This window comes from Diospyros lotus, chromosome 3 (assembly GCF_014633365.1).
Source record: "Diospyros lotus cultivar Yz01 chromosome 3, ASM1463336v1, whole genome shotgun sequence".
Taxonomy (NCBI): Eukaryota; Viridiplantae; Streptophyta; class Magnoliopsida; order Ericales; family Ebenaceae; genus Diospyros; species Diospyros lotus.
In genome coordinates, this window is record NC_068340.1 from 25,228,062 (window position 1) to 25,255,862 (window position 27,801).

The 27,801-nt window shown below is 38.6% G+C and overlaps 2 protein-coding genes across 5 annotated transcripts in view; one reads left to right on the top strand and one right to left on the bottom strand.

Moving 5' to 3' along the window:
• The window catches only part of LOC127798101 (NAD(H) kinase 1-like), a 66,550-nt gene that overhangs the window by 23,475 nt on the left and 15,274 nt on the right, over positions 1-27,801 (top strand). For all 4 annotated transcript variants that reach the window (XR_008022327.1, XR_008022326.1, XM_052331417.1 and 1 more), the window contains exons 4-10: positions 1,462-1,661; positions 2,068-2,181; positions 2,379-2,473; positions 3,141-3,247; positions 4,047-4,120; positions 5,295-5,373; positions 5,594-5,901. Coding sequence is in view for 2 of the 4 variants with exons in the window: in XM_052331417.1 (XP_052187377.1) it covers positions 1,462-1,661; positions 2,068-2,181; positions 2,379-2,473; positions 3,141-3,247; positions 4,047-4,120; positions 5,295-5,373; positions 5,594-5,901 (977 nt within the window). In the remaining 2 variants the exon portion in view is untranslated. The remainder of the gene's footprint in view (positions 1-1,461; positions 1,662-2,067; positions 2,182-2,378; positions 2,474-3,140; positions 3,248-4,046; positions 4,121-5,294; positions 5,374-5,593; positions 5,902-27,801) is intronic.
• Positions 22,445-26,772, bottom strand: LOC127798276 (uncharacterized). The gene is made up of 4 exons (XM_052331734.1): positions 26,034-26,772; positions 25,835-25,953; positions 25,245-25,738; positions 22,445-22,880 (listed from the first exon to the last, which is right to left on the bottom strand). The coding sequence occupies exons 1-4, from the start codon at positions 26,767-26,769 to the stop codon at positions 22,445-22,447; spliced, it is 1,785 nt and encodes a 594-aa protein (XP_052187694.1). The 5' UTR covers positions 26,770-26,772.

Below are 27,801 nucleotides of genomic sequence, written 5' to 3' on the forward strand. Positions count from 1 at the left end.
TGGGAAGAAGTCATCTCCTCCTTCATCGCGGATTATCCTGGTCTCTTCCCTACTCTGTGCTACTGCTTCTTGAGTTTGAGTCATTCCGAACTCCATTGCTTCCAGACAATTCTCCAGTTGTTTCAATCTAGTTCCTTCGGCCATCTCTGTTATCGATCACTTCACCTCAATCCATCCGATTGAACTACTTACTGTGCTCGGAATCACAGCCAAGGATGACCGGCTCTGATACCAATTGTCAAGTCTCCGAGAAGAGACTTGAAGTTTCCGTGATTTAAGAGAACGAGAGAGAGAGAGAGAGAGAGAGAGAGAGAGAGAGAGAAGAATTGAATTTAGAGGGAAAGAGATAATCATTTAAATCGAATAACTCCCATCCTCCAATATATGGGCTCTTCCCACGGCATGTGATCATAACCGTGAGGCTCCTCTCTAACTACTTACATGCAAGTGGCCATGTGGCTATTTTTATTACAGAAATTTCAATAATACCCCCGGGATCCTAACAGAAGGTTACATATAAATACAACTCTCCTCCGACCTTTGAAAGTGGAAGCCTTGTGCATTGGGGCTGCCCTTGTATCATTCTCAAGCATTCATATATGATTCTCAACTACCTACCTGACTTAGTGGGGTCAAGGCTTGATATATTGTTGTATCATTATGAAGCATTTAAGCATAAATTTTACATGAATTCAACCATAAAAATGACCTTACATAGCTTTTCACTAGATTGATATTGAGCAGTTTCAAATTCAAATGTTTGCCCCATTGAACTTTGTCACTCTTGCATTTCTTGTTATGATTCTAGGACTGTACTTGTGCATGAAAACAGAATATACTCATAAGGTTTCACAAATGAAAAATCCTCCTAAATCTTGTATGTAATGTCCTATATTGTAACTGCTTTACAAAAGCAGACATTTAATCAAAACGCCAAAGAGTTTTTCAAGTAATGGCCTTTGTTTCTACAGAGCTTATATACAGTATATAGTGTAGGATCGTAAGGTTTCTTTACAATTGGAGTAAATTAAGGCTTCTACCATTCCAGATGAGAAAGATACATGTCAACAGATACATCATTACATGCATGCGTGCACTTCCTATCCTATTCCCTATGGGAGAAATTCATGTATTTGCCAGACCAATTAACTACAATATTGAATCACTATTGATTTTAAAATTGCAATAATGCTTGTAACATATTACAACTTTCCTTCCAATTTATAGAAAATTAACAGAGCTCCCTATTTCACAATTATGCATAGTATACCATCTATCAACTAATATTTCATACAAGCTCAAATATAGGGGTTATGTGGTGTTATTCCTGAACACTCAAGTCTCAATATTTTTTTGTGTTGGTTTTGCCCCCTTATTGTGGAGGGCTCTATTTTATGTAGCTTATGTCTGCAATGCAACTTTTTCATCCATCATCTTACCTTGGATTTGCATGTCTCTCAGCGATCTCATCCAGAGTACCTAATGGTGATCGTTATGGTGAGATGAAAGACAACTTGGCAGGCCAACCTGTGCTGTTGAATCAAGCTAGTGAGGAACCTGAGAGGTGCTGTGGAAACCATGGAATTTGCTCCTACGAGGTTCTTAAGGATGGAGAACCTAATTTTGATTGTGATTCTAATATGGTTAGAATGATGAAAAAGGTAGCTTCTTTTGTCACCTGAATAGCAGACCTACTGTCTCATAAGAGTTCAGCACTTTTGAAACTGTAGTTATTTACCATTATCTGCACTTAGAGCATTAGTCATTAATTGGGATCATGTAGACTGAGAATTTTAATTAGTTACTTTATATTCCTCGAGCTGTTGATTCCTATCAGACATGGGTTCCGAATGGGTGTATGGACCTGTTGAAGCTTGTGCTCAGATAGCTGTGGTTGGTTGTTTTTGGTTACGTTGTATGTTTCTACTGCTTGCCTTTCTCTACCACATGCATAGAGAATCTTTAGAAGAGGTTGCATAGGCTTAAGTCATCAATGTCATTAGCATTGGTGGCGAGTAAATTACATATTTACATTTAATGCTAGTAAAACTTTATTCTCTCTTTCAGGCATTATTTAAGTTATCATGGTGTTGCAAAGGTGAGAATGATGATCAACAAAAACATGAGGTTGTCTCTTTCGAGAGGGGGAATATAACCACTGCAGAGCGCAGCAGCAAGCAGGTATACATGCTTCTTTCTGCTAGAACTATTGGATTGCTGCAAATTTGAGTCAGAGGATGGTGTATGTTGTCATTGTTTCCATGTTACTCTAGAGTTCTTAGCCTTGATAAATTATGTCATTCTGAGAGTATTGGTCTTAAACTCTTTCATTTTGCTGTTGCCTTTATGGTCCCTAAATGAACATATTTCAATTTCAGATCTCTTTGAAGTGGGAAACTCCGCCACGCACTGTGCTTATTATGACTAAACCAAATTCAACATCTGTTCAAGTTCTATGTGCAGAAATGGTCAAGTATGGTTGTTAACGCATTCTTAGTTTGATGTTATGTAGATCTGAACCTTTGCTTCATTATTATTGCTAGAGTTAAGCCTTATGAATTTCAGAACACTGTATTATAGGTGCCATGACTATTTTAAGTACATCCTTTGCTGTTTTCCACAGTCCTAGCAGGTCTCTGGAAATATTACTGTTGTGGCTGGTTAATTGCTTGTCATCACTAGGCTAAAGTGTACTTCATTTAGGCTATTCAATAGCCAAATAAGTTTTTGGGTGAATTGGAGCTTTACGTTCATGGTTAAGCAAATAGACAAAGTGAAGTCATTCTTTTGCTATTTCCATCTTCCAGGTTTCCTGTTATCCCAACTTAGAGCCTTCCTATCAAAAGAAGCATTAAGACTGAAGGTTGCAACAGTTTGGGCATTCAGTTGGATGTATATTAACATGAAGTGCTTTATGAAACACTTTTCCGCCACGCCTGACCATGAGTGTTTCTGAATCTATATGTTTCTTCTTTTGTTTATCGTGCCCTTTTATTTCTTCTTTTCTTGTTTGACATTGTTTGGAGCTTATAGCATGTCATTCATTTTGCTTTGTTTCTGATTTCTGTACCTTTATGGTTGAATCAGAGGATCTTGGTGAAATATTATGAGGTGCCTCATTCTTCTTGCTTCACCCACAGGTGGTTGAAAGAGCAGAAAGATTTGAACATTTTTGTGGAACCACGAGTAAGAGAAGAACTTCTAACAGAGTCATCCTACTACAATTTTGTACAAACCTGGCAAGATGGTGAGCTTCTGCATCTTCACAGTCAATTATTTATGCTTTTTTAGTGCTAATTTAAAATATTTTTTCTTACATATACATATTTTTAATTTCACAAATTTATTCTTGATGTTCTATTGGAAAAAATTATTGAGTGGCTTGTAACCTTTTATTGGATCATTATTGCCTAGATACTCATCACATGTGGTTATTGATATAGCTGACCCCACCTGGTGGGATTAAGGCTCGTGATGTTGTGGTTTGGTGTGCAATAGAGATGGTTGCCTCTTCTGGATATTGATATAGAGTTAGCTGTCAAAAATCATGATTGACAGCCAGGATATGGACCTACTGGGAATAGTTGGCAAGTTAAAAGTTGTTATTAGAAATGACATGATTATAAGCCAACACAAATTTGGGATGTTATGCTTGGAATTTGAGAATTCCTTCCCCCCCCCCCCGAAAAGAAAAAAGAAAAAAAGATTGAATAAATCACTATCTTGTTTTGCCCTTAGACTGATTCCCAAGAAAAGAGTTCGGTGTGGTAGCACTGTTTTTGATTGCATAAAATGTACAGAGTTTGGGAAAGACTCGGCAGTATATGACTTGCCATATGGTCTAGACACAACTTTAAGTTTCTTGTCATGATGCCCCTATTCCATGCTTTCCTAGTCTAGAGAGTGTTTAAAGATGCAGCATTTACGTGGGAGCTAATGATAGTTTTGATCTTTTAATGCATTGAGTTCTTTCTTGCTCTTCCTACTTGTCAACTTTTTATTTCTAAAACCTGTGGTCATGTCTTTCTGTTATGTATGTTCAACAGAGAAGGAAATTCTGCACCTGCACATGAAAGTTGACCTTGTTGTAACTCTTGGTGGGGATGGAACTGTCCTTTGGGTATGTTTCAGATTACATTTTGTATAGATTCAGGGAAATGTCAGAATATGTCAGATAGCATTTATTGTTAAGTTTCCAATAAACACATTACAATTTCATTAGCTTGAATATTCTCGTTTGAGATGAGTATAATGTAATTTTGTTGTGGTGGCACTTTAGCTCTGTTAGCAATAGAGCATCAGTATACAACTAAGCATGTGTTTCACCATCTGGAGTGATAGTAAGGGAAAAACTTTTCCTGTTGTATGGAGAGGTTCCTCCTGTGGTTGGAATTGATTGCCCTATGCCCATTGAAGCAGTCTTGGTGGTTACTCCGATGCCACCCTTTTGAAGTGATATTTCTTAAATTGTGACATAAGATACAAAAAAAAAAATTGATAAAAAAGCTTAAAAGATATAATCTAAACAATGTTTATACCTATAACTTAAAGAAAAACATACCAGCCAAGGGATTGGGTTAATAGAAACAGAAAAAGAAAAGAGAAGCAAACTATTAGATTCTTTTGTGGCAAATTATGTAAGAAAAAACATGCCACATGAGAAGCTGCTTCTAGTATTCTACTAACAATGTTGCCAGGACTACAAACAGCAATGTATCAAGCCTTTATCCCACCGTGGGGTTGGCTACATGAATTCTAGATTTCCATTCATTTCCATCCATTATCATATCTTCTCCATATACTTAATATCAAACCTAAGCGTCTCTGATCAAATTTTTATTTTTTGGTATTCCCCTACCTCATTTGCTAACTACTTGGAGCCTCTATTGGTCTTCTTCTCATGTGACCAAATTATCTTAATTGTGTCATTCGTATCTTATCTTCAACAGAATCTTGTTGCCAGGACTACAAGTTCAAAAAATTGTGACTATAAAAATCTTTTGATCTTATTGAATTGTTTTAAACGAAATTGGTTTTAATTTTTAGTTAATTAATTAATTTTCTTTTATGTTTGAAATCAGGAACTAAGTGCATGGAGTATCAACACATGATTTACATGTAAATCTGTCTCCATGGAAGTAGAAATCAACTTCATATTTTGAATGTTTTCCATTTGTAATTGTCCAAGAGAGGATTAGCCTCCTTGTGCACTTCTTTGTTGTTTCTATCTTGTTTATATTATTCTTTTAAATCAGTGTTTGGTTAGAAATTATTATCTGCTTTTCTGTCTGCAGGCAGCATCAATGTTCAAAGGGCCAGTTCCTCCAGTTGTCCCATTCTCTTTAGGTTCTCTTGGCTTCATGACTCCATTCCGTATCCTTCGTTATTTAACAGTGGTTTTCTTTTCTGTACGACTTTTATCCAATACAATTGAACCTTGGACCTGCTTGCTGTTCTGGTTGCACTTGTTATCTTGCCAGAAATCTTTGCCCAAAAGGTGTACTGAGACAACATCTGTTGAAATTAAACCCTGATAAGAACTGGCATCTTCTGCATGTTACTTTCAGATCAAAGGATCTTTAACATTATTCAGATAGTGAACATTACAAAGAATGTCTCGATTCAGTCCTTCAGGGTCCAGTTAGTATCACATTACGCCATCGGTTGCAGTGCTATGTTATCCGTGATGCTGCTAAAAATGAATATGAGACTGAAGAACCTATACTTGTTCTGAATGAGGTCACAATTGACCGTGGAATTTCATCATTTCTTACAAATTTAGAGTGCTATTGTGACAACTCCTTTGTCACCTGCGTTCAAGGGGACGGTTTGATCTTGTCAACAACATCTGGGAGCACTGCATATTCCTTGGCAGCTGGAGGATCAATGGTCCATCCTCAGGTATGTCTATTCACAGCTTTGTATCTTAACTTATTTTTGGGTAGCCTTGTATGATATAAGTAGCCTGATAATTTGAAGACAATCTGTTTGCTCTCTTTGATGAAGTTGTCTGAGGACACCATATGCAAGTTGGATATTTAACATGAGAGCATGTGGAAGTTGGTTTGTCTAAACAACCGAATTAACTATGATACCTGAAGCTTTGGTCTTACCCTTCAGATTGTATGTAATAGCTCACTTATTCTCGTATATAGTGCCAACTTATGAAGCATGAACACCTCATGTGTGCAGTTCCTATGTGCGACACATATTGGAGAATATACTTATTGGATACACCATATGGCATGCTTATCATTGGTTTTATTTCTGGACACTTTTAGGACAACAACATGCATGCATGTTTGTGGATTGGGCACTCAACGAGCATGCCTAAGAACACAATCAGGTTTTAGAATTATTTTGGGAATAAAATCTATGAATCCAATGTGTCTTTTTTTAAGAATAAAAAAACACAATTGAGTTCAGTATATTGTTGCTGCTTATATTCAATAATGAGGGTGAGCGTTGGTAGCAATGGTAAGGTTGCTCCTTTGCAATTGGCTTATATGCCATGGGAAGATTACAATTATGAAGATGCAGTACATATTAGCGAGCGCTAGGTATATGAAGATATTTATACTTCTTTTCAGATGCATAAATATGAAATTCAAACTCATTGAAGGTCATGGGTTTGAGTTATGATAACATTCTCTCTACAAAACAAGGGCATGATAGGATTGTGTACAAAGATGATCCTCCCCCAATTATTACAAAGTGGAGAGCCCCATTGTAAAATTGCATTTGTCAATATTATGATATGCTATTATTATAAAATGAATAGCATCTTCATATGGATTATTAGTATTTATTTTTAATATTTCTAGAACTTTTTCATTTTTATGTTCTTGAATACTAATAGTAAGAAAGATCAAAACTTTTAATTTAATTTTGTCATAGTCCTATTGTATCTATTCTCTTCCTTTTCCAAAATCTCTGTATCCAATTTCTGTTTCTATATCCCTTTCCATACCTGGTGTATATTTATGCTTCTTAGGTGCTCTAACATCCTGATGTTGATGCCGTGTACCTAGAGTTTATCCTAGGGTTGGATTGGGAATCAGAATAATCTAAATGAATTGGGACCAAGAACATAAAGATTGGAGAGGGAAATTGGACAGAAATGGGGGAGGATATTAGATAGAAATGAGGGAGAGTTGCAGAGGGAGATTGGGAGAGAAATCTAGAGAGAGAAATAAGAATTTCATTTATCAATTCAAGCATGAAGATCCCATCCGTTTAGAGTAGCCTTATATTGGCATATCAGCCTCCTAATTGAATGCATAACAACACCCATGTGCTTCTTTAGCAATTGCTAAAATATCTCCTAATAACTATTATAAGTCTATTACCATATTGCCCCTCTATTGATCCTAGGTTATGACAATTCCCCCTCCTTGAGAGAGTTCTTGTCTCCAAGAATTTGCAGCAAGTAGCCATTGCTCTTCATCCAATCCCAGCCTTCTCTATCTGGTTTATCCTTCTTTCTTTCTTTCTCCTTTTAGGCCTCTTTTTTTCGTTCTTAGGTTCTCAGGATCAATTCCAGGACTAAGTTGACCCAAAACCGCAATAGAAGAAACTTTATCGAGTTCAAGCCCAATTCAACCACCTCCTACAATAGTTGTCCAATCAAGATTAGTCTCCACTTTAAGAACATAATCAGCCATCGGTTCATCCCACCATGCAGAAGACAACTCGGATTTGCCAGTGGGAGTAAAAACCAACGCAACAGTGGAAGTTTTGTTTCCTTCGGCAAAATCGTTGACTTCTTCATCTATCTCCCTTAGCTTTCATGCCAAAACCCGCACTGGGGGCTGTTTGATACCTACTTTAACCCAAGCCAAGGATGACTCAGTTTTCTTCGGAACCAAAGACAAAGGAGCAATATCCTTAGGACCTTCTTTAACTGCATGTGGTCCATCGCAATCTTGACCCAGCCTATGATAGATGTTGTCGGTATTGCCACTCTTAGCTCCCGCCTATTTTATAACCAGCTTATCTAATGGACCAATGTTTTGTTCCAAATTCAATTGTTCCTTAGCTTTTAGTAGGTCCAAAATTGGAGGAAGGATTCTAGCACCAATATTCGAAAAGATTGATGGTCCTTTAGTCAGATTTTCCTTATCCAATGCTATTCCATTTCCCACAAATTTTTTTATCCAGAATACCATCAAATCCTTTAGCCCATGCACTAGCCACTGGGGGTAATGAGTTGGCCTTAGCTTCCTCTATCACTTCATCAAATGCTTCCCCATTATTCCCTTGCAGCCTTTCAGTAGGTGCATCTTGAGGTGTTATTTCTTCTTCTAACTTCTCCACCTTAGCAGGAGAATTCCTCTCCAATTCTAGAAACTCTTTGTTGCCTCCTGTTATTCCAAGAATTTCTTTTCCAAAGGAATTGGTGTGTTCCTTTAATTCTCCTTTTGTCCACACACCCTGGACCAAACCCCGTAATTGTTGTTGTTGTTGCCAGCACTGTCATTACAGTCACCTTCCTTGTCAATTCCACCTAAACCAGTATACTTCTTCCACTCCACATTAAAGGTAAACAGTGAAGCAGTTTCCCGCCATCTTGACTTCTCATTCGTCTGCTCCATTTTAAGGAATTCCTTTGGGTTGAAACTTCCACGATAATTATCAAGAATTCAACGGGAAAGCTGTTGTGATACTTCTTAGTCAATATCATTGCAAACTTCTGCAACTGCTTGTATAACATACGGCTGAATTCCTCGCACGTTTCATGTATCCCACTGTTTCCTTATGCCTTTGACTGAACTAATTATCAATTTTCTTTTCACGTGTCTCATGATTCTGACCAAACTCATGATTTCTGTTGAATCCAACTAGAAACACAACATTCTTTTGCTGCAATTGAGGTTCCAATTGTCTCGTGTGTGCACTGCTTCCGATGGCCGATTTCTCATGAACAAGACATTGTGAAGACCAAGGAGTAGGAGTTCTATACATACTGAATCCCACACTTCCCTGAGCTAATCGACTCTAAATTAGAATCGCCTCAATGTAATTTAATAGCCTAAAAGCACCCGCTCCCCTTTGTCTTACCAATTCGAACAAGTTAACGAGATTTCAAAGCTGAAATTTCGAGTTGCTCACTACATTGGTCTATTGTACCGCTTCTAACTTAGCAATTAGCTGCTTGAATTCGATTGTTGTGCTGATTGACCAACCATGAAATTTGTTAGTTCCAAATGATGACAAAAATATCCCAAGAGGGGGGGGGTGAATTAGGATTAGGGTAAATTTTTTGATAGATTAAAGACCTATTAATGACAGAACACAATGTTTCGAAATATTAAGGAGTTTGTTTCGAAATCAACCTTTCTGTTAAGTATGTTTCGAAACCTAAGTGTGTATGTTTCGAAACCAACCTTTCTATTAAGTATGTTTTGAAACTTTTCTCTTTGTTTTGCTTATTTTGAAACTTTTAGCTTTTGAAAACGTTTCTTTTGAAAGCATGAACAATGAGATTAAGCAAGTAAAATAATAAAGCAATTTGCACACGAGATTTATAGTGGTTCGGCACCCGCCTACTCCACTACCTTCAAGCTTACTCACTTGAAGGATTTTCAAACACAATCACTTTCACTAGTGATCAACCACACTAAGAGTTTTACCACGGTTCACCCTAAAACCTTACGCAATGAGTTTTTTCTGGGTTCAACTCAAACCTTACAACAGGATAAATAAAACTTATCTTTTACAACCCAACAATTTGAATGTAATAAAATACCTTACCAAATAGTTGTTACAAACCTATTGGTATGGAGTGAGGAGAGCTTGAAATGATGAAAGCGTCCGTTTCAGTTTGCTTCTCATTTTCACACCACAATGCACACCAAAGATTAATTGAAATGATCTTCTTTGAGAGCTTGTTGAAAGAGTTTCGTTCACTTGTGCTTGTGTATGTAGCAATATCTCTTGTAGGTGTGTATACTTGTGTATGCTTGTAAGAAGTACTTCTTGTCTTCAAAGAATTGATATATATGTACCAAGAAATAGAATTTTGGCTAATTATAACCGTTAAAGACAAGATGTTAAAGTAGATTTCGAAACAACACACTTTTATACAGAGGTTTCGAAACATCCAGCTTTTATAGCTGGTTATGCACTTAGAGACATAATGAGTAAGAGACAATTGCTTTTAAAACAAAATAATTTTGTTTTATTCTCCACTTACAAAGTATTTGAAATTAAAACATCAAGGTATGGAGATTAAGTCAAAAGGTGACTTTTAAAATAGCTTTTGAATTAAAATTCAAAAGCATGTCGGTTTTTCAAATATTCTGCTGACAGAATCAGATATTTCGAAACATACTATGAAGGTTTCGAAACATATTTCAAAACATGTTAAACATAGTTTTTAATGCTCTATTGACAGAAATGACAGAGGTTTCGAAACATACTATATAGGTTTTGAAATATATGCTTAGTTTTCAAACAAGTTTCGAAATATAGCATATAAACTTAGCAAACATTGAAACCTTATCAAAATACATTTCGAAACATGATAGAATGATGTTTCGAAACATGAAAAGTTAGTTTCGAAACATGATGCATAAATTTTGGTTTTTTCAAACATTTGAACATTCGTACCAAAACACTAATCATGCTTGTTTCAAAATATGAAAAAACTTATTTCGAAATATGAGATTCTCATAAAGATTTTTCATTCTAAGATTTGTTTTTCATCAAACACATTTTCTCATAAATCAAAAAATATGATACAACAAAATTTACTAGATCTGTTTTTCCTTTCCCAAAAATCGAACCGAGAGTCATCGGGAAGTAATAGCCTATGAACAATCATAAATTAACTGTCAGGAGCGTCATAACCCAACTGAGAGCTGCCTCCTGATCAACGCATCAGCCACAAGAGCGCTCCTAGATCTGAATTTCAACGCCTTAGATCTAAGTCCTCTTCTTGGATTGCCTGAATTGCTTGGCCCTGCTTGTTGCAAAATTCCCCGCACCAGCCAGCTTGCAATAGCCGATCACCGTTGGCTCTGATCGGCCTTCAACTCATATCGAAACCACAGCTGAAGACAACTGCTGCTGCCCAATCACCGTCCAACGCTGTCTAATGGTCGAAGGACCACTTGCTCCGCTATCGCTTCTTTAGTTCACCTGGATAGCTGGAATCAGCTTTGCTCGCAATCACTGCGGATTCAACGATCGCCTCCCCACTGATTCCTCCTTCTCACCCAATCACCGCTAGTCTTCACAATTCACCAAGAATCATTGGCATTGTTCCTTCTCGCTAATCGCCTGAATCTGCTTCAATTATCAGCTGAATTTTACTCGCCTGAAGCACCAACAATCACTTGGCTCGTTGGAGTTAGATGTGCTAAATTGCCTTGGTTCTAGCAGTTTCGATCGGAATTGCTGCTTGCTATGGATTTCGGAAACTTGCTGCACAACTCTGCTTCTGAGGTCACCCTCTTGAATCGCATGCTCCCGCCTGGAATCGCCATGCTTCCAGAAAATTCCTTCCGATAATCACTGGCTTGTTGCAACTCTGAAAATCACTCCAAGTTCTAATAGCGATTGTCGTGATGCAACAATCGCTTTTAGACTTATTCCTTACTCACCGGAATGTTAGCTCTGAATCGGATCATAAACATCTCAACAGCTGGGAAGAACTGTCGGAATTCTTTTCCCGTGACCGATTTACAGTGATTGAATGAACCGTTTTCGTCGGAATCTTAGCCAAGAACCATCGTCTCTAATACCAAATGTCATGTACCTAGGGTTTAGCCTAGGGTTGGATTGGGAATCAGAAGAATCCGAATGAATTGGGACCAAGAACATAATGATTGGAGAGGGAAATTGGATAGAAATGGGGGAGGATATTAGATAGAAATGAGGGAGAGTTGCAGAGAGAAATGAGAGGGAGATTGGGAGAGAAATCTAGAGAGAGTAATAAGAATTTCATTTATCAATTCAAGTATGAAGATTCCATCCATTTACAATAGCCTTATATTGGCATATCTGTCTCCTAACTGAATGCATAACAACACCCATGTGCTTCTTTAGAAATTGCTAAAATATCTCCTAACAACTGTTATAAGCCTATTACCATGTTGCCCTTTTATTGATCCTAGGGTCATGACAATTGCCTAGAAGCAATTCCTTTGTGCAGACAGTTTTGGTGCAACATTAAAGTGCTGCCAGGTAGCAATATGTGAGAGATTTTGTTATCCAAAACAAGTTGCTAGGGAATGAATTGGATATAATTGCATCTGAGAGGAAATACAGAATAATTAGGTACATGTGCATATATGGCCTGTGGGAGATAGAAGTTTTAGCTTATAGTATCATATCATGACTAGTGCCAGATGACCAAAATGTTGGTGTGGCAAGAGGGGGTGTGGTGAACATGCAGTCATGTACTTAATCCCAAAATCATTGGTTGGTGAGGTAAAGTGTATGTGCAGGATTGGTTCCTCTGTTCTACGAGGCTTTTTAAAATTGTGAAGGTTAAGCCCTAGAGTGGACAACATATTATCATGTGGACTAGGTTCTGAAGAAATGGTACTGAATCCTATGCCTATTCTGTGCAGCTGGACTTCATGGTTTAAGTGGGTGAAATGTGACGACCAAGATGACAGTGGCAAGAAGGGTGGGGTGAAAAATGAGTCGTGCTCAATCCTTCCTCTGGGTGTGAATGAAGGGTTATATATAGGGTTAGTGCCTAGACGGAATAAGTCCTTCTAAAACCTTACCAGCTCAAGCCCAGCACGCTAGTACGATATGAAACAGTTGATAGAATGGTATCAGAATCTGTGTCCAACTGGATTCTGTAGTTTGACCTCACATAGGGACTTGTCAGGCCCAAGGGGGGACTGCAACATCTAAGATCCCTTTAGCTTACACTAGTGTAATAAGTGCTGGATGGGTTGGAATATGGTGTTGCAAGAGGGGAAAGGCGAATTCTCTTGAACCCACATTATCTAGGTGTAAGTGAGGTAAGGTACTATATATGTGGGATTGATCTGCCTGTGGTATGAGGCCTAGAGAATTTGTGCCTTAGGACTAAAGCTAACAATATCATACCAATTGGAGTGGGCCATGACATGGTGTCCTGTTTTTATTATTTTGAAAGCTTGTATAAAGCTATTCTTGAGAACAGAGTTTAGAGCTTAAGCAGACTCTAGTATTCACATATACTAGCTATTCTTGAGAAGAGAGTTTAGAGATTAAGCAGACTTTAAGTATTCACATTTACTCTACTCTCTACATGCTTCTTTGCTTAGGTAACAACAACAACATATCCAGGCTTTATCCCACTATGTGCGGTTGGCTATATGAATTCTAGACTTCCATGTATTTCTGTCTTTTGTCATATCTTCATTTAGGTCCATACACTTCATATCAAACTTTAATGTCTCTCCCAAAGTCTTCTTGGGTCTGCCTCTATTTCTCTTTTTGACTAATTGTTCCATTTCATCAACTCTCCTCAAAGGAGCGTCTCTTGGTCTCCTTCTCACATGACCAAACCATCTTAGTCTAGTCTCTCTCATCTTCTTCTCGATTGACACTACTCCTACTTTATTACGAATAACTTCATTTCTAATTTTATCTTTTCTTGTATAGCTGCACATCCATCTTAACATCCTCATCTCCGCTACACTCGTCTTTTGCTCATGCTGGTATTTGACTACCCAACATTCTGAGCCATACAACAAGACTGGTCTTATAGTTGTCCTATAGAATTTTTCTTTCAGTTTTAATGGGATTTTTCCATCACATAACACCCCCGATGCATTTCTCCATTTTAGCTAACCTGCCTTAATTCTATGTGACATCTTTGTGAATTTCTCCATCTTTTTGAATCACTGATCCTAAATATTGAAAATGGTCTTTTCTTTGTAAGATTTTGTCTTCCAATTTTATTATAACATCCTCCACTCTTGCATTCTTACTAAATTTATATTCCATATATTCTGTTTTCTTTCTACTTAATTTAAATCCCTTAGATTCTAAATTGTTCCTCCACAACTCAAGCTTAGTGTTCACTCCTTCTTTTGTTTCATCCACCAACACTATGTCATCTGCAAATAACATACACCATGACATCTCTGTCTGAATATCTTTAATGAGTTCATCCATTACTAGAGCAAATAAATATGGACTTAGTGCAGAATCTTGATGCAATCCTATTGTAATTTTAAACGGTTCAGTATCCCCTCCGCATGTTCTGACCCCTGTCTCTGCACTGTGATACATGTCCTTAAGGGCTTGTATATAGGGTATTCGGACTCCTTTCTTCTCTAAAACCCTCCATAATACTTCTCTAGGGGCCCTATCATAGGCCTTTTCTAGATTTATAAACACCATATATAGGTCCTTCTGATGATCCCGATACCTTTCCATTAGGCGCCTCAGTAGGTATATAGCTTATGTTGTTGACCTACCAGGCATGAAACCAAACTGATTTTCTGAGACCTCTGCTCTATTACTCTCTCCCAGAGTTTCATGGTATGGCTCATTAACTTAATTCTTCTATAATTTTCTCAGTTTTGAACATCTCATTTGTTCTTGTATATAGGAACCAAAGTACTCTTCCTCTACTCATCTGGCATATTTTTTGATTTAAGGATCGCGTTAAATAATTTCGTTAGCCAGGAGATGCCCTCTTCTTCCATGCATTTCCATGCTTCTATTGGTATATTATCCGGTCTCATCGCCTTATGATTTTTCCTCTTTTTTAATGCTTGCCTTATTTCATTTGAACTTATGCGTCGATAAAATGTATAGCTCACGTTTCCTTCGGAGTTACTAAGATGTCCCAACCTAACTCTTGTGTCGCCATCATCATTAAATAATTTTGTGAAATACTCCTTCCATCTCTCCTTAATTGCTCCCTCATTCACTAATACATTTTGATTTTCATCTTTTATGCATTTCACTTTATTTAAATCCCTTGTTTTTCTTTCTCTTGCTTTAGCTAATTTATATATATCCCTTTCTCCATCTTTTGCATCAAGTCGTTTATATAGATTCTCATATGCTTTTGACCTTGCTTCACTAACAGCTCTTTTTGCTGCCTTTTTTACTTCTTTATACTTTTTTTTATTTTCTTCATTGTTGCACCGATATACAGCCTTATAGCAAGTTTTCTTATTTTTAATTTTCAATTGTACCTCTTCATTCCGCCACCAAGACTCCTTAAGGTTAGGGACTCTACCATTTGTCTATCCAAGAACTACCTTTGCCGTGCTTCTCAGGGCGTTAGCCATTTCTCTCCACGTTTGGTTTGTCTGTCCTTCTCCATTCCATTCCCTTCTACCCCTTAATTTTTCTTTGAAGATTAGTTGTTTCTCCCCTTTAAAATCCCACCACCTGATTCTTGGATTTTGTTTTATGTTATTTTTTCTCTTCCAATTTCTTACTTGGACATCAAGTACTAAAAGTTTATGTTGAGTAGTCAAACACTCTCCCAGTATCACCTTACAATCCCTACAACATAACCAATCCTCTTGTCTCATGAGGAAGTAATCTATTTGGGTGCTTGATGTGACATTTTTATATGTGATTAAGTGTTCGTCCCGTTTTTTGAACCTAGTATTGGTTATGATGAGCCCATATGCCATAGCAAAATCTAGAATAGACTTACCCTCATTATTAATTTCCCCAAATCCATACCCTCCATGTACCTCTCTATAGTCGTTTCCGTCTCTACCCACGTGCCCATTTAAGTAACCTCCTATAATCACTTTCTCTTCTCTTCGTATCATTTGTATGAGTCTTTCTAGATCCTCCCAAAATTTTGCTTTTATCTCCACACTTAACTCCGCTTGTTGTGCATATTCATAGTCATTCTTCCTACACTAACCTTCACCATAATTATCATATCACCTATTCTCTTTACATCCACTACCTCATCTACTAAGCTTTTATCCATAATAATCCCTACTCCATTTTTCGCTCGATTATTTCTGTATACCATATTTTATATCCAGTTTCTGATAAAGTTTTTGTTTTTTTCCCTACCCATCTCGTCTCTTGAAGGCACATAATATTAATCTTTCTCCTAATCATCACATCTACCACTTCCATAGCTTTGCTTGTTAATGTTCCTATGTTCCAAGACCCAATCCTTAATCTATGATTTTGTTTTTGGCCTTGACTTTGAATTTGATTTTGTTTTTTGTTAAAATGAGTAAGATAAGATTGTATCAAGATAAAGTTGGAATGCTTTCTGGACTAAGATATGGAATGGTCAAGATAAGGGTGGGAAGCATTTCAAGATTTTTATCAAATTGTTTGTTAAATTTTTTAGAATGCAATGGATGATATATGCGTCATTTTTTCTTCTCTGTAAGATCCAAGATATACTTATTTGGAGGGAGGGAGAGATAAGAATATCTAGAAAATGCTAGATAAGAAGTCATGTGACTTTTTTTCCAAGGGTCGCCAGATAAGTTTAACAAACATATTAGAAATGACAAAAGTCTGGATTGCTTTCCATATCTTATCTTTTCCGGTCTATATTTTGGCTAATAAATACTATCTTAGTAAAAGTTTAAAAATAAGTGCCAAGTAACACTTACTCTAAAAGTTTAGAAAAGGGGCACAACAAGGTATATCAAGATTTCTTACACCTCTACTTGCATATAACAATGCGCTTTCACATAAATAAACTAAAATCAGGTGTACTAGAGCACACATAACACAAGAATGCACAATAAATATGAATAACGGAGTAACAATCACACAAGAAGACTTGAATCCATGACCTCTTGAACCAATGCTTGGATATCCTGTTGTCACGATCCTAAGGGCGGATAGGGGTATTGTAATACCCGAAGTTTTTTTTAGGCTTTGTTGTTCAAGAAGTAAAGTGCTTCCTTAGAAATCAAAGGATACAGTTGATACATGTGAAGTTCCCGGGTGATCGCCGAGGAACAAATGAAGGATTTTTTGAAAGATCATGGAAACTACCGCGAGGGGGCATCATCTTAAGGTATTTTGGAAAGGTTTAAGGGGTTCTAGGCCTCAAGTGATATAAGTGCAAAGAAGTTTTGGGTTAAGGAGTTATTTGTAAGAAGTTTAAAATATCTTGTAACTAAATGGTTAAGGAAACCAAATGAGCTAACTTATAGTTAAGAAACATAATCATGAGCAATGATGGAGAATCTTGAAAATTAAATTAAGCATGTGGTGGCACATGTCCCAATGGACACTTGTCGCAAGGGGATGAAATGGCACAAATCTCTAGGGACACGTGGCGCGATCCTACGAAAGTAATGATTACCTAACTTATCCAAGTGACACATGGCATACTCGGATTGGTCAAGGATGCCTATAAATATTAAGCCTTTAGAAGGGACATTCTCACCATTTAACAAGAGGAAAAAGAATGTGAGTTTGAGAGGAGAAACTTTGCCAAAGGAGGTGGAAAAACACTTCGCCAGAAAATTTGGACCGCCACTGTAAAAGGAGTGGAACAGTGTCGAAACAGCAAGGTAACTCAAATTTCTTTCCGTAGTTTAATAGAGAATTGAATAAGGGTCACGTGGGTTCAAACGGGGGTCAAATCGGAGTCTGGACGAGGGAGAACGGGCCAAAAAACATCAAGAGGTCAAAATGGAGGGGCGGCGCGTGCAGCTCACGCGCCACCTGCCTGCTGCGAGTGTAGTGCGTGAGGGCCCTTCCCCCAGCACGTGTGGGGCCCCTTTGGCCCAAAATTTTGCAGTGTTGGTCCTTAAATTTATTCCTAGGACCCTATGTAAAAATATTTTAGATTTGAGTTACGAAAGTATGTTATTTTTGCAGAAAAACATTCCCGAACCCTATGAACAGTGCCTTAACGCTTCCAAACCAGCAAGGTGAGTGCTTCTTGCATCCTTATGCTACATACCGAACATTTTGTCTTCACACGGGTAAGGGTGATTACTTGCATAAGCATGACTTTCCTTTAAACCGAACATTTTCTCTTTCTTTGTTATGCATCACTTGGTGTGTGTGACTAGCTGAAGTCAAGATCTCATGTTAAGCTGGTGAAAAGTTATGGAGATGTGAGAACATGATAGATCAACGGGGGTGATTGCAACACCTCGGCGTCACTATCACACGGGCGGTTTCATATCATTTGCATAACTCATTTACATGCATGCTTTCTCTTCTTTCTACACTCACTTAGATATAACTATCTAACTTGGGTGTCTTATACCCCTAGAACATTCAACGTTCCAGGTGAGTTAGTCGTGACAGGTGCCCCGGAATCAAGCCAGAGGAAAGGAAAGGAAGTGGTTCTCGGATAGCTAGCTTCTTTACGTTTTAATTGTAAAAGCGTTGTATTTTGGTTTCAGCATGAGTTTTAATTGTTGTAAAAAGGGAGTCTAAATGATCCCTAGATTCCCAGGTTGTATTATGACTTTTCAGGTGGTTTTTGTGTTAAAAGCATATAGTGGAAGCCTTAAATATCTAGCTTATGGTTTTTAAAAAGCTTTCAGGTTCGTTCCTTTACTTCTGTTGGCAAAGGCTTCCATAAACGCCCTTTGATTATCATGTGATTGCTAGCATCCTCATGCATCTTTGTATGTTGAAGAATTTTCTCATATCACTTTACCACTTACCCAGTTGACAAGAAAAGGAGTTAAGTTTGAATGGAATATGGCGTGTAAGCATAGTTTTAATGAACTCAAAAAGAGACTAACCTCTACACCCATTTTAGCCATGCCATGTGGGAGAGGACGATTCGTGGTTTATACTGATGTCTCAAAAACTGGCTTGGGGTGTGTACTCATGCAGAATGAAAGAGTGGTGGCATATGGGTCTCGGCAATTGAAAAATCACGAGCAGCACTATCCTACCCATGATTTGGAGTTGGCTGCGGTCGTGGCGTTTATGGAAGCCTTTGCCAATAGAAGCAAATGATCGAACCTGAAAGCTTTTTAAAAACCATAAGCTAGATATTTAAGGCTTCCACTATATGCTTTTAACACAAGAACCACCTGAAAAGCCATAATACAACCTGGGAATCTAGAGATAATTTAGACTCCCTTTTTACAACAATTAAAACTCACACTAAAGCCATAGTACAACGCTTTTACAATTAAAACGTAAAGAAACTAGCTATTCGAGAACCACTTCCTTTCCTTTCCTCTGGCTTGATTCCGGGGCACCTGTCATGACTAACCCACCTGGAACATTGAATGTTCCAGGGGTATAAGACACCCAAGTTAGATAGTTTTATCTAAGTGAGTGCAGAAAGAAAAGAAAGCATGCATGTAAATGAGTTATGTAAATAATATGAAATCGCCCGTGTGGTAGTGACGCCGAGGTGTTGCAATCACCCCCGCTGATCTATCATGTTCTCATATCTCCATGACTTTTCACCAGTCTAACATGAGATCCTGACTTCAACTAGTCACACACACTAAGTGATGCATGACAAAGAAAGAGAAAATGCTGGATTTAAAGGAAAGTCATGCTTATGCAAGTAATCACCTTTACCATGTGAAGACAAAATGTTCGGTATGTATCATAAGGATGTAAGAAGCACTCACCTTGCTAGTTTGGAAGCGTTAAGGCACTGTTCACAGGGTTCGAGAATGTTTTTCTGCAGAAATAACATACTTTCGTAGCTCAAACCTAAAATATTTTTATATAGGGTCCTAGGAATAAATTTAAGGATCATATCTACAAAATTTTGGGCTAAGGGGGCCCCACACGCGCTGGGGGAAGGGCCCCCACGTGCTGCACTCGTAGCAGGCAGGTGGCGCATGAGCTGCACGCGTCGCCCCTCCGTTTTGACCTCTTGATATTTTTTGGCCCGTTCTCCCTCGTCCGGACTCCGATTTGACCACCGTTTGAACCCACGCGACCCTTATTCAATTCTCTATTGGACTACAGAAAGAAATTTGAGTTACCTTGCTATTTCGACACTATTCCACTCATTTTATGGTGGCGATCCAAATTTTTCGGCGAAGTTTTGTTTCACCTCCTTCTTTGACAAAGTTTTTCCTCTCAAAATCACCTCCTTTTTCCTCTTGCTTAATGGTGAGAATGTCCCTTCTAAGGGCTTAATATTTATAGGCATTCTCGACCAATCCGGGAGTGCCATGTGTCGCTTGGATAAATTAGGTAATCATTGTTTTCGTAGGATCGCGCCACGTGTCCCTAGAGATTTGTGCCATTTCATTCCCTTGCGACAAGTGTCCATTGAGACATATGCCACCACATGGTTAATTTGATTTTCAAGATTCCCCATCATTGCTCATGATTATGTTTCCTAACTATAAGCTAGCTCATTTGGTTTCCTTAACCATTTAGTTACAAGATATTTTAAACTTCTTACAAATAACTCTTTAGCCCAAAACTTCTTTGCACTTATATCACTTGAGCCCTAGAACCCCTTAAACCTTTCCAAAACCCCTTAAGATGACGCTCTTTCGCGGTAGTTTCCATGATCTTTCGGAAAATCCTTCATTTGTTCCTCGGCGATTACCCAAGAACTTCACATGTATCAACTGTATCCTTTGATTTCCAAGGAAATGCTTTACTTCTTGAACAACAAAGCCTAAAAAAAACTTTGGGTATTACATCCTCCCCCTCTTAAAAAAAGATTTCGTCCTCGAAATACACCCCTAGGTGTCCATATGGTTGAAGAGGTGTGGGAACTTTTGATGCATTTCTTCTTCTCTCTCCCAAGTGGCTTCCTCAATGTTATGGTGTTTCCACAACACTTTCACTAGTGGTATCACCTTGCTTCTTAACACCTTCTTTTTCTAGTCCAAAATTTCAATGGGTTCCTCGGGATAGGTTAAGTTCCCTTGCAGCTCAACTGTTCCTTTTGGAATCTTCTGGGAAGGATCGGGTTCGCACTTTCGTAGATGAGACACATGGAACACATCGTGTACGCCAGACATTGATGGGGGTAGTGCTAACCGATATGCTACTGGCCCAATACGTTCCAAAACCTCATATGGCCCAACGTAGTGCGGGTTTAACTTTCCTTGTTTCTTCCCTCGGTGCAAGATCTTCAGGTATGCCTTGTCTCCAGTTTGAAATTCCAAATCCCTCCTCCGATTATCGGCATATGACCTCTGTCGGCTTTGGGCAACCTTAATCTTCTCCTGAATCACTCTAATTTTTTCGTTAGTTTTTTGCACCATTTCAGGTCCCAAAAGCTGTCTTTCTCCCACCTCAGTCCAGCATAGAGGTGTTTTGCACCTTCGACCATAGAGAGCTTCGTATGGAGCCATACCAATACTACTGTGATAATTGTTATTATATGCAAACTCAATCAAGGGTATGTGCTCCTCCCATCCTTTTGAAAACTCAATCACACAGGCTTGCAACATGTCTTCCATGGTTTGAATTGTCCGTTCTGACTGTTTGTCTGTTTGGGGATGATATGCCGTACTCAGCTGCAATTGGGTCCCCAAACATTTTTGCAAACTCTCCCAAAATCGAGAAATGAATCTCAGATCCCTGTCGGACACTATACTCATTGGAGTTCCATGCAGTCTGATTATCTCTTTTATATACAGTTGGGCTAACTTACTGACTGGTTGCCCTACTTTCATGGGTAGAAAATGAGCGGACTTTGTTAGCCTATCCATTATTACCCATATTGCATCATTCCCCGTTGGTCCTCTTGGCAAACTCATAACAAAATCCATTGTGATATGTTCCTATTGTTTTCAGGGAAAAGAACTGAAAAATAATAGGAAAATGTTTGGAGAACAAGAGAGAGCCAACTCTTCATTCATTTCAGCATAATATATATAGAAAAATTCAAATACAACACTGTTTTGGTCAATACCAAACTTAGATAGCTTTTACACAACTTTTCCAAGACAAGGATCCTTAAATCTAGGATCTCCATACCTTTCTGACAGATCTTGACAGAAGACAAAAGATTTCACAGCAAAAATACAAAAAAATAATACTTGCTTTTAGAGTATCTAGAAAAATCTCACAGTTCAACAGTTCCCACTTCCATTCGGGAATATCCAGGGGTTGTAGCTTCCCAGCAGGTTTTTGTTGTTCGATCTTTATCCTTTGACAGGTGTCACATCGACTTACATAACGAGCTATGTCTTTCTTCATTCCTGGCCACCAGTACAAATTCCTCAAGTCCCTGTACATTTTGGTAGCACCAAGGTGGATAGTGTATTTGGCTCGGTGCGCCTCTCCCATAATAGTTTGCCTCAATTCCTTGACCCAAGGCACATAGATTCGGCCCATGAATCGTAATATTCCATCAGAAAAACTGAAGTCGGGGTTTTTGACCCTTTCTTGGTCATCCACCCACAACTTCACCCTCAAGTCTTCCAAAGTAGCTTGTCGGATCTGTTCCACCAGATGGGAATGAACCACTAGGCCAGCGACGTAGATAGACATTCTTTTAGGAATCGCGCCCACTGACAATTGGCTGAAAGCCTCCACCAGTCTCCACTCCCGGGCCATCAAATTAGCTATTAGTGCTAGCTTTTTTCCTACTTAACGCATCAGCCACAACATTTGCCTTCTCGGGGTGGTACTGGATCGTACAATCGTAATCCTTCAAGAATTCCATCCACCGTCGTTGCCTCATATTCAAATCCCTCTGTGAAAATAAATACCGCAAGCTCTTATGATCTGTGAAGATCTCGAACTTTTCCCCATAAAAATAGTGCCGCCAAAGTTTCAAGGAAAACACGACCGCAGCCAACTCCAAATCATGGGTATAATAGTGCTGCTCGTGATTTTTCAATTGTCGAGACCCATATGCCACCACCCTTTCGTTCTGCATGAGTGCACACCCCAAGCCAGTTTTTGAGGCATCAGTATAAACTACGAATCCTCCTGTCTCACATGGCATGGCTAAAAGGGGTGCAGAGGTTAGTCTCTTTTTGAGTTCATTAAAACTATGCCCACACGCCATATTCCATTCAAACTTAACTCATTTTCTTGTCAACTGGGTAAGTGGTAAAGCGATATGAGAAAATCCTTCAACATATTTTCTATAATAACCTGTCAGCCCCAAAAAACTACGTATCTCAGTCACGGTCTTAGGTTGCTCCCAATTTCTTATTGTCTCAACTTTTGAAGGATCCACCGCTATTCCTTCCTCTGTTATGACATGGCCCAGAAAAGCTATTTGGGTTAGCCAAAACTCACATTTAGAAAATTTGGCATATAGTCGATGCTCCTGTAAGGTCTTTAGGACCGTTTCCAAGTGTTGCTCATGTTCCTCCCTGCTAGCTGAATATATTACAATATCATCAATAAACACAATCACAAACTGGTATAAGTATAGCCTGAATATCCTATTCATTAAGTCCATAAAGGCTGCTGGTGCGTTAGTTAACCCAAATGGCATCACCAAGTACTCATAATGTCCATAACGAGATCTGAAGGCAGTTTTCGATACATCTTCCTTCCTGATCTGCAATTGGTAGTAGCCCGACCTCAAATCTATCTTTGAGAATACCTTAGCACCTTGTAACTGATCAAACAACTCATCAATTATAGGGAGCGGATACTTGTTTTTTATGGTAACCTTATTCAATTGGCGATAATCTATGCACATCCTTAGACTCTCGTCTTTTTCTTGACAAGCAATACAGGTGCTCCCCAAGGTGACATGCTAGGTTGGATAAAACCCTTGTCCAAAAGGTCCTGCAGCTGACTTTTCAATTCTCTTAATTCCGATGGGGCCATTCTATAAGGAGGTATTGATATACGGTCTATCCCTGGTAGGACATCTATGGCAAGCTCAATTTCTCAATGAGGGGGTAGTCCAGGTAAGTCTTCAGGAAATACATCAGGGAATTCTCTTACTACGGCCACTTTCCCAAGCTCAACCTTTTTGTTATCCTCCTGTACACAAGCTAGGTAGCCGTATGCTCCTTTTTCTAACATCCTAACAGCTTTAAGGGTTGTTATCCATTTGATTCTCCCACTCCCGTTTTGCCCTCGAAACTTCTCCCAAGTTCCATCATCCGCTTGTAACTCAACTGTCTTTGCTTAGCAGTTAATTTTCACATTATATTTAGTCAAGAAGTCCATCCCCAAGATTATGTCAAAATCCTGAATATCTAGGGACGTAAGTTTGAGTGGAAACTCATTATTCCCCAATACAATCTGTCCATCCCCATAGCCTGTATTTGTTTCTACTTGTCTTCCAAAAGGGGTAGATACTAACATAGGACACCATAGTTCTCCCAATTCCAATTCTAAACAATGTGCCAATGTATGCGATACAAATGAATGAGTAAACCCTGGGTCTATCAATACTTGCACTGGTGTACCAAGGAAAATCATTGTACCTTGTATTATCGACGGGTTGGCACTGGCGTTTTCTCTCGTCAAACTGAACATGCGTCCCCGCTGCGGCTCCATGCTTCCTTTATTTGCCCCGAATTGAATAATACCTTTCTTTTGAGGACAGTCGCGAGAGATATGACCAGGCTTCTAGCAAGTGAAACACACGGTCCCCTTTGGGTAATCTCGAGCCACATGGCCAATTTCTCCACAAGAATAGCATCCCTAGGCTCCTGTCCTACAGGGTTTTCCTAGATGATATTTCTAACATTTTGGGCACGTATCTTTGGTCTTGAACTTTCTTCCTCGAGTCCCCAAGTCATGCTTTCTTCCCAACCTTTCGTCCTCAGGCCCACGAAACTTCGTTCCCAAAGTCTCCATTCGCTGAAGGTTGCTTTCTACTATCAAGGCTTGCAGCACCACTTCTGCATAGGTGCGTGTCCCCAAGGAGCTTAAGGCCAGTTGAATCTTCCACTTCAGTCCCCCAATGAACTTCTGCGCCTTAGCTTCCTCTCCAAGTTGTATATAGGCATATACTTGATTGGCCTTGTGAAGTGATCCTCGTATTAGGTGACGGACCATAGTTCTGAAAGGCGCGAGGCGCAGCGAGGCGCAAAAGGTCCTGGAGCCTGAGGCGCGAGGCGCACGAGGCGAGGCGCGCCTTTGCGAAGCGAGGCGCACCTTTTAGGAAAAAAACTCAAAATCTTGTAAAATCATAAACAACTATCAAATTATCAATAATAACACATTCATATCATTCATGATTCATTATCTTCAAATTCTATAAACTAACAACATCAAAGTTAATTCATTCATCATGCAAATTCTAAACTAGAAACATCATCAAAGTTCAAACTTAAAGTCTTAAACTTTACCAAGTACCAATTATAATGCAAAGTTCTAAACAAACACATAAACATTACAAGTCCACAATCAATATAAAAATTTTTTTTAATCAATCATCATCAAGGAGATCATCAACATCAAGGTCAATATCTTCATCATCCCCTTCAATCACCCCTTCATCTTCTTCTTCATCTCTCAATTCTTCTCCCTCTTCCAAGTCTTCATCATCTTCGATCCCTGCCTCACTTTCCTCCTCTTCAATCTCTTGAGTTACTCGCCGCTTTGAAGTCGAAGCCGAAGTTGATCCCAATTGTGATCGAGTTTGTTTAGTTCTAAATTGATAACTAGGCTCTCCAACTCCTGCAGCCGCATCAACATTACTCCATGTCAACCCATCCCCAATGTCATCTGGAAAAACAGTTTCATCATCTTTATCATTCTCCTCATCAAGTTTTCCAGTCAACCATTCATTGCTTTCATCAATGTCAGTCAATATGATAGGGTCAATGGTATCACGCATTTGATATCGACGCCTCAATGCTCTATTGTATTTCACAAACACCAAGTCGTTTAAACGAAGTTGATCAAGCCTGTTTCTCCGTTTAGTATGAAGCTGCAACAATTTATGCAAAAACATACTAAGAATAAGTTACATGAAATAAACCAACTACTAATAAAAATTGTAAGTGTATATGTACAATGCACTTACATTTTCAAACACACTCCAATTACGTTCACACCCAGATGAACTACAAGTCAAGCTAAGAATTTTAATTGCAAATTTTTGCAACGTGGGTGTTGACATTCCATATGAAGCCCACCATTCAGCTGTCCAATAAAATTCATGGGTTAGTTATTATCTATTATCTAGAATGATTATATATATAATGTAATATATATATATGTACCTGGTGATTTCTCAGCTCTCTTTCTAATAGCCATATAGTTTCCAAAGAACCCATCTGCATTGTTATACATCGAAAGCTCAGCATCAATTTGGTCTTGAACCTTTATATCTGGATTTAACTTTCTAATGCATTCATATAAGCCATTCATGATCTCTGGATCTATATGTTCAGCCTTGTAGAAATATTCTGGGTTCAAGTACCAACCAGCTGCGTGCAAGGGGCGATGAAGCTGAACATCCCATCGATTATCAATAATCTGAAAAATGGGTGCATACTTCTTTTCATCCCCATTAAAAGAGTTAGCAATCGCTTCTTTGGCCCTATCCATGGCCTCATATATGTATCCCATAGCAGGTTTCTTCTCACCATCCACTAAGCGCAATACACGCACCAATGGACCAGCCACCTTTAAAGCAAATACAACATTGTTCCAAAATGAAGGCATCAAAATCACTTCTACAACCTTTTTAGCCCCCGCTTCTTTTACCCACTTGCTTGTCATCCACTCCTCGGAGGTAAACATCCTTCTAAGGTTGCTTTTCAGACTATGCATCCTACCCAAAGTGATAAAGGCAGTTGCAAACCGTGTTTTTGCAGGCCTCAACAACTCTTTCTTGTCAGTAAACCTTCTAAGCATGTTTACTAGACCCGAACGAGTATAGATATAGCTATTCACCATAACAGCTCTCTCAAATGTCTTCTTCATATTAGGCAACTTGAAAATATCTTCCAACATTAAATCCAAACAGTGCACTGCACATGGTGTCCAAAACAACGTAGGATATTTTGCCTCCAAAAATCTTCCTGTTATTATTTAGAGTGAAATTAACAAGATATTAGTAAATAATAAATATCTAATGAATATTCAAATTGTTCTATTTATAAACATAATACAAATTACAAAAATAAATTTCATACCTGCTAAAACATTGTTTGAAGCACTATCGGTGACCACTTGCACCACATTTCTTACTCTAATCTTTTCCACACATTTACTTAATAATTGAAACATCTTTTCCCCAGTCTTTGAATAGCTAGAACCATCAACAGACTCCAAGAACATACTTCCTTTAGGAGAATTGACTAAAAAGTTAATCAATGTCCTTTCCCTCTTGTCTTTCCAGCCATCTGACAAAATGGAACATCCATATTTGGCCCACGCCTCTTCATGATCTTTCATCATTTCACGAGTGGCTTCCACCTCTTGTTTGAGAAGAGGAACCCTGACTTCATGGTAACTAGGCGGCTTCACACCCGGACCATACTGACCAACTGCTTCTATAAATACTTTAAAACTGTCATATGTCACTGCATTGAATGGAATGCCTGCATCATACATCCATCGTGCAAAGCTTCTACAAACTCGAGCTCTTAACTCTTTTTTTGCAAAATCATGCTCACCCAACCTTGTTTGCTTTCCTTTGCCCTTGCTTTTCAACACATTAATTTCTGGGTCTTTAAAAAAAACATCAAGTGGACCCTTTTGTGTTGGCCCTTTAACACTACCAATACTACCAGTACCGCTTCCACTTCCGGTAGATACATTGGGTCTTTTTCTACTTTGAGGCAGCGGCTCATCATCATCATCATCATACCCTTCACCAAATTGAATATCATCATCTAACGATGCTATATTTAGCTCATCCCTGTTATTTTTCTTCTTTTGCATGTACTCTCCAATCTCTTCTTTTACTGATGGAGGACATTTTGGACAAGCTTTAGTATTCCTAAAACCGCCCACAAGATGTTGTTTCGCCCGAAATATACC

Bases quoted from the DNA above. Each gene is read 5' to 3' on its own strand.
- LOC127798276 (XM_052331734.1), bottom strand. From the start codon at position 26,769: ATGTTGGAAGATATTTTCAAGTTGCCTAATATGAAGAAGACATTTGAG. The intron at 25,739-25,834 runs GTAAGTGCATTG...AAATTGTTGCAG, and splicing joins ATTGGAGTGTGTTTGAAAAT to CTTCATACTAAACGGAGAAA. The intron at 22,881-25,244 runs TGATGATTGATT...GTGTGGGCATAG, and splicing joins GATGTTGATGATCTCCTTGA to TTTTAATGAACTCAAAAAGA.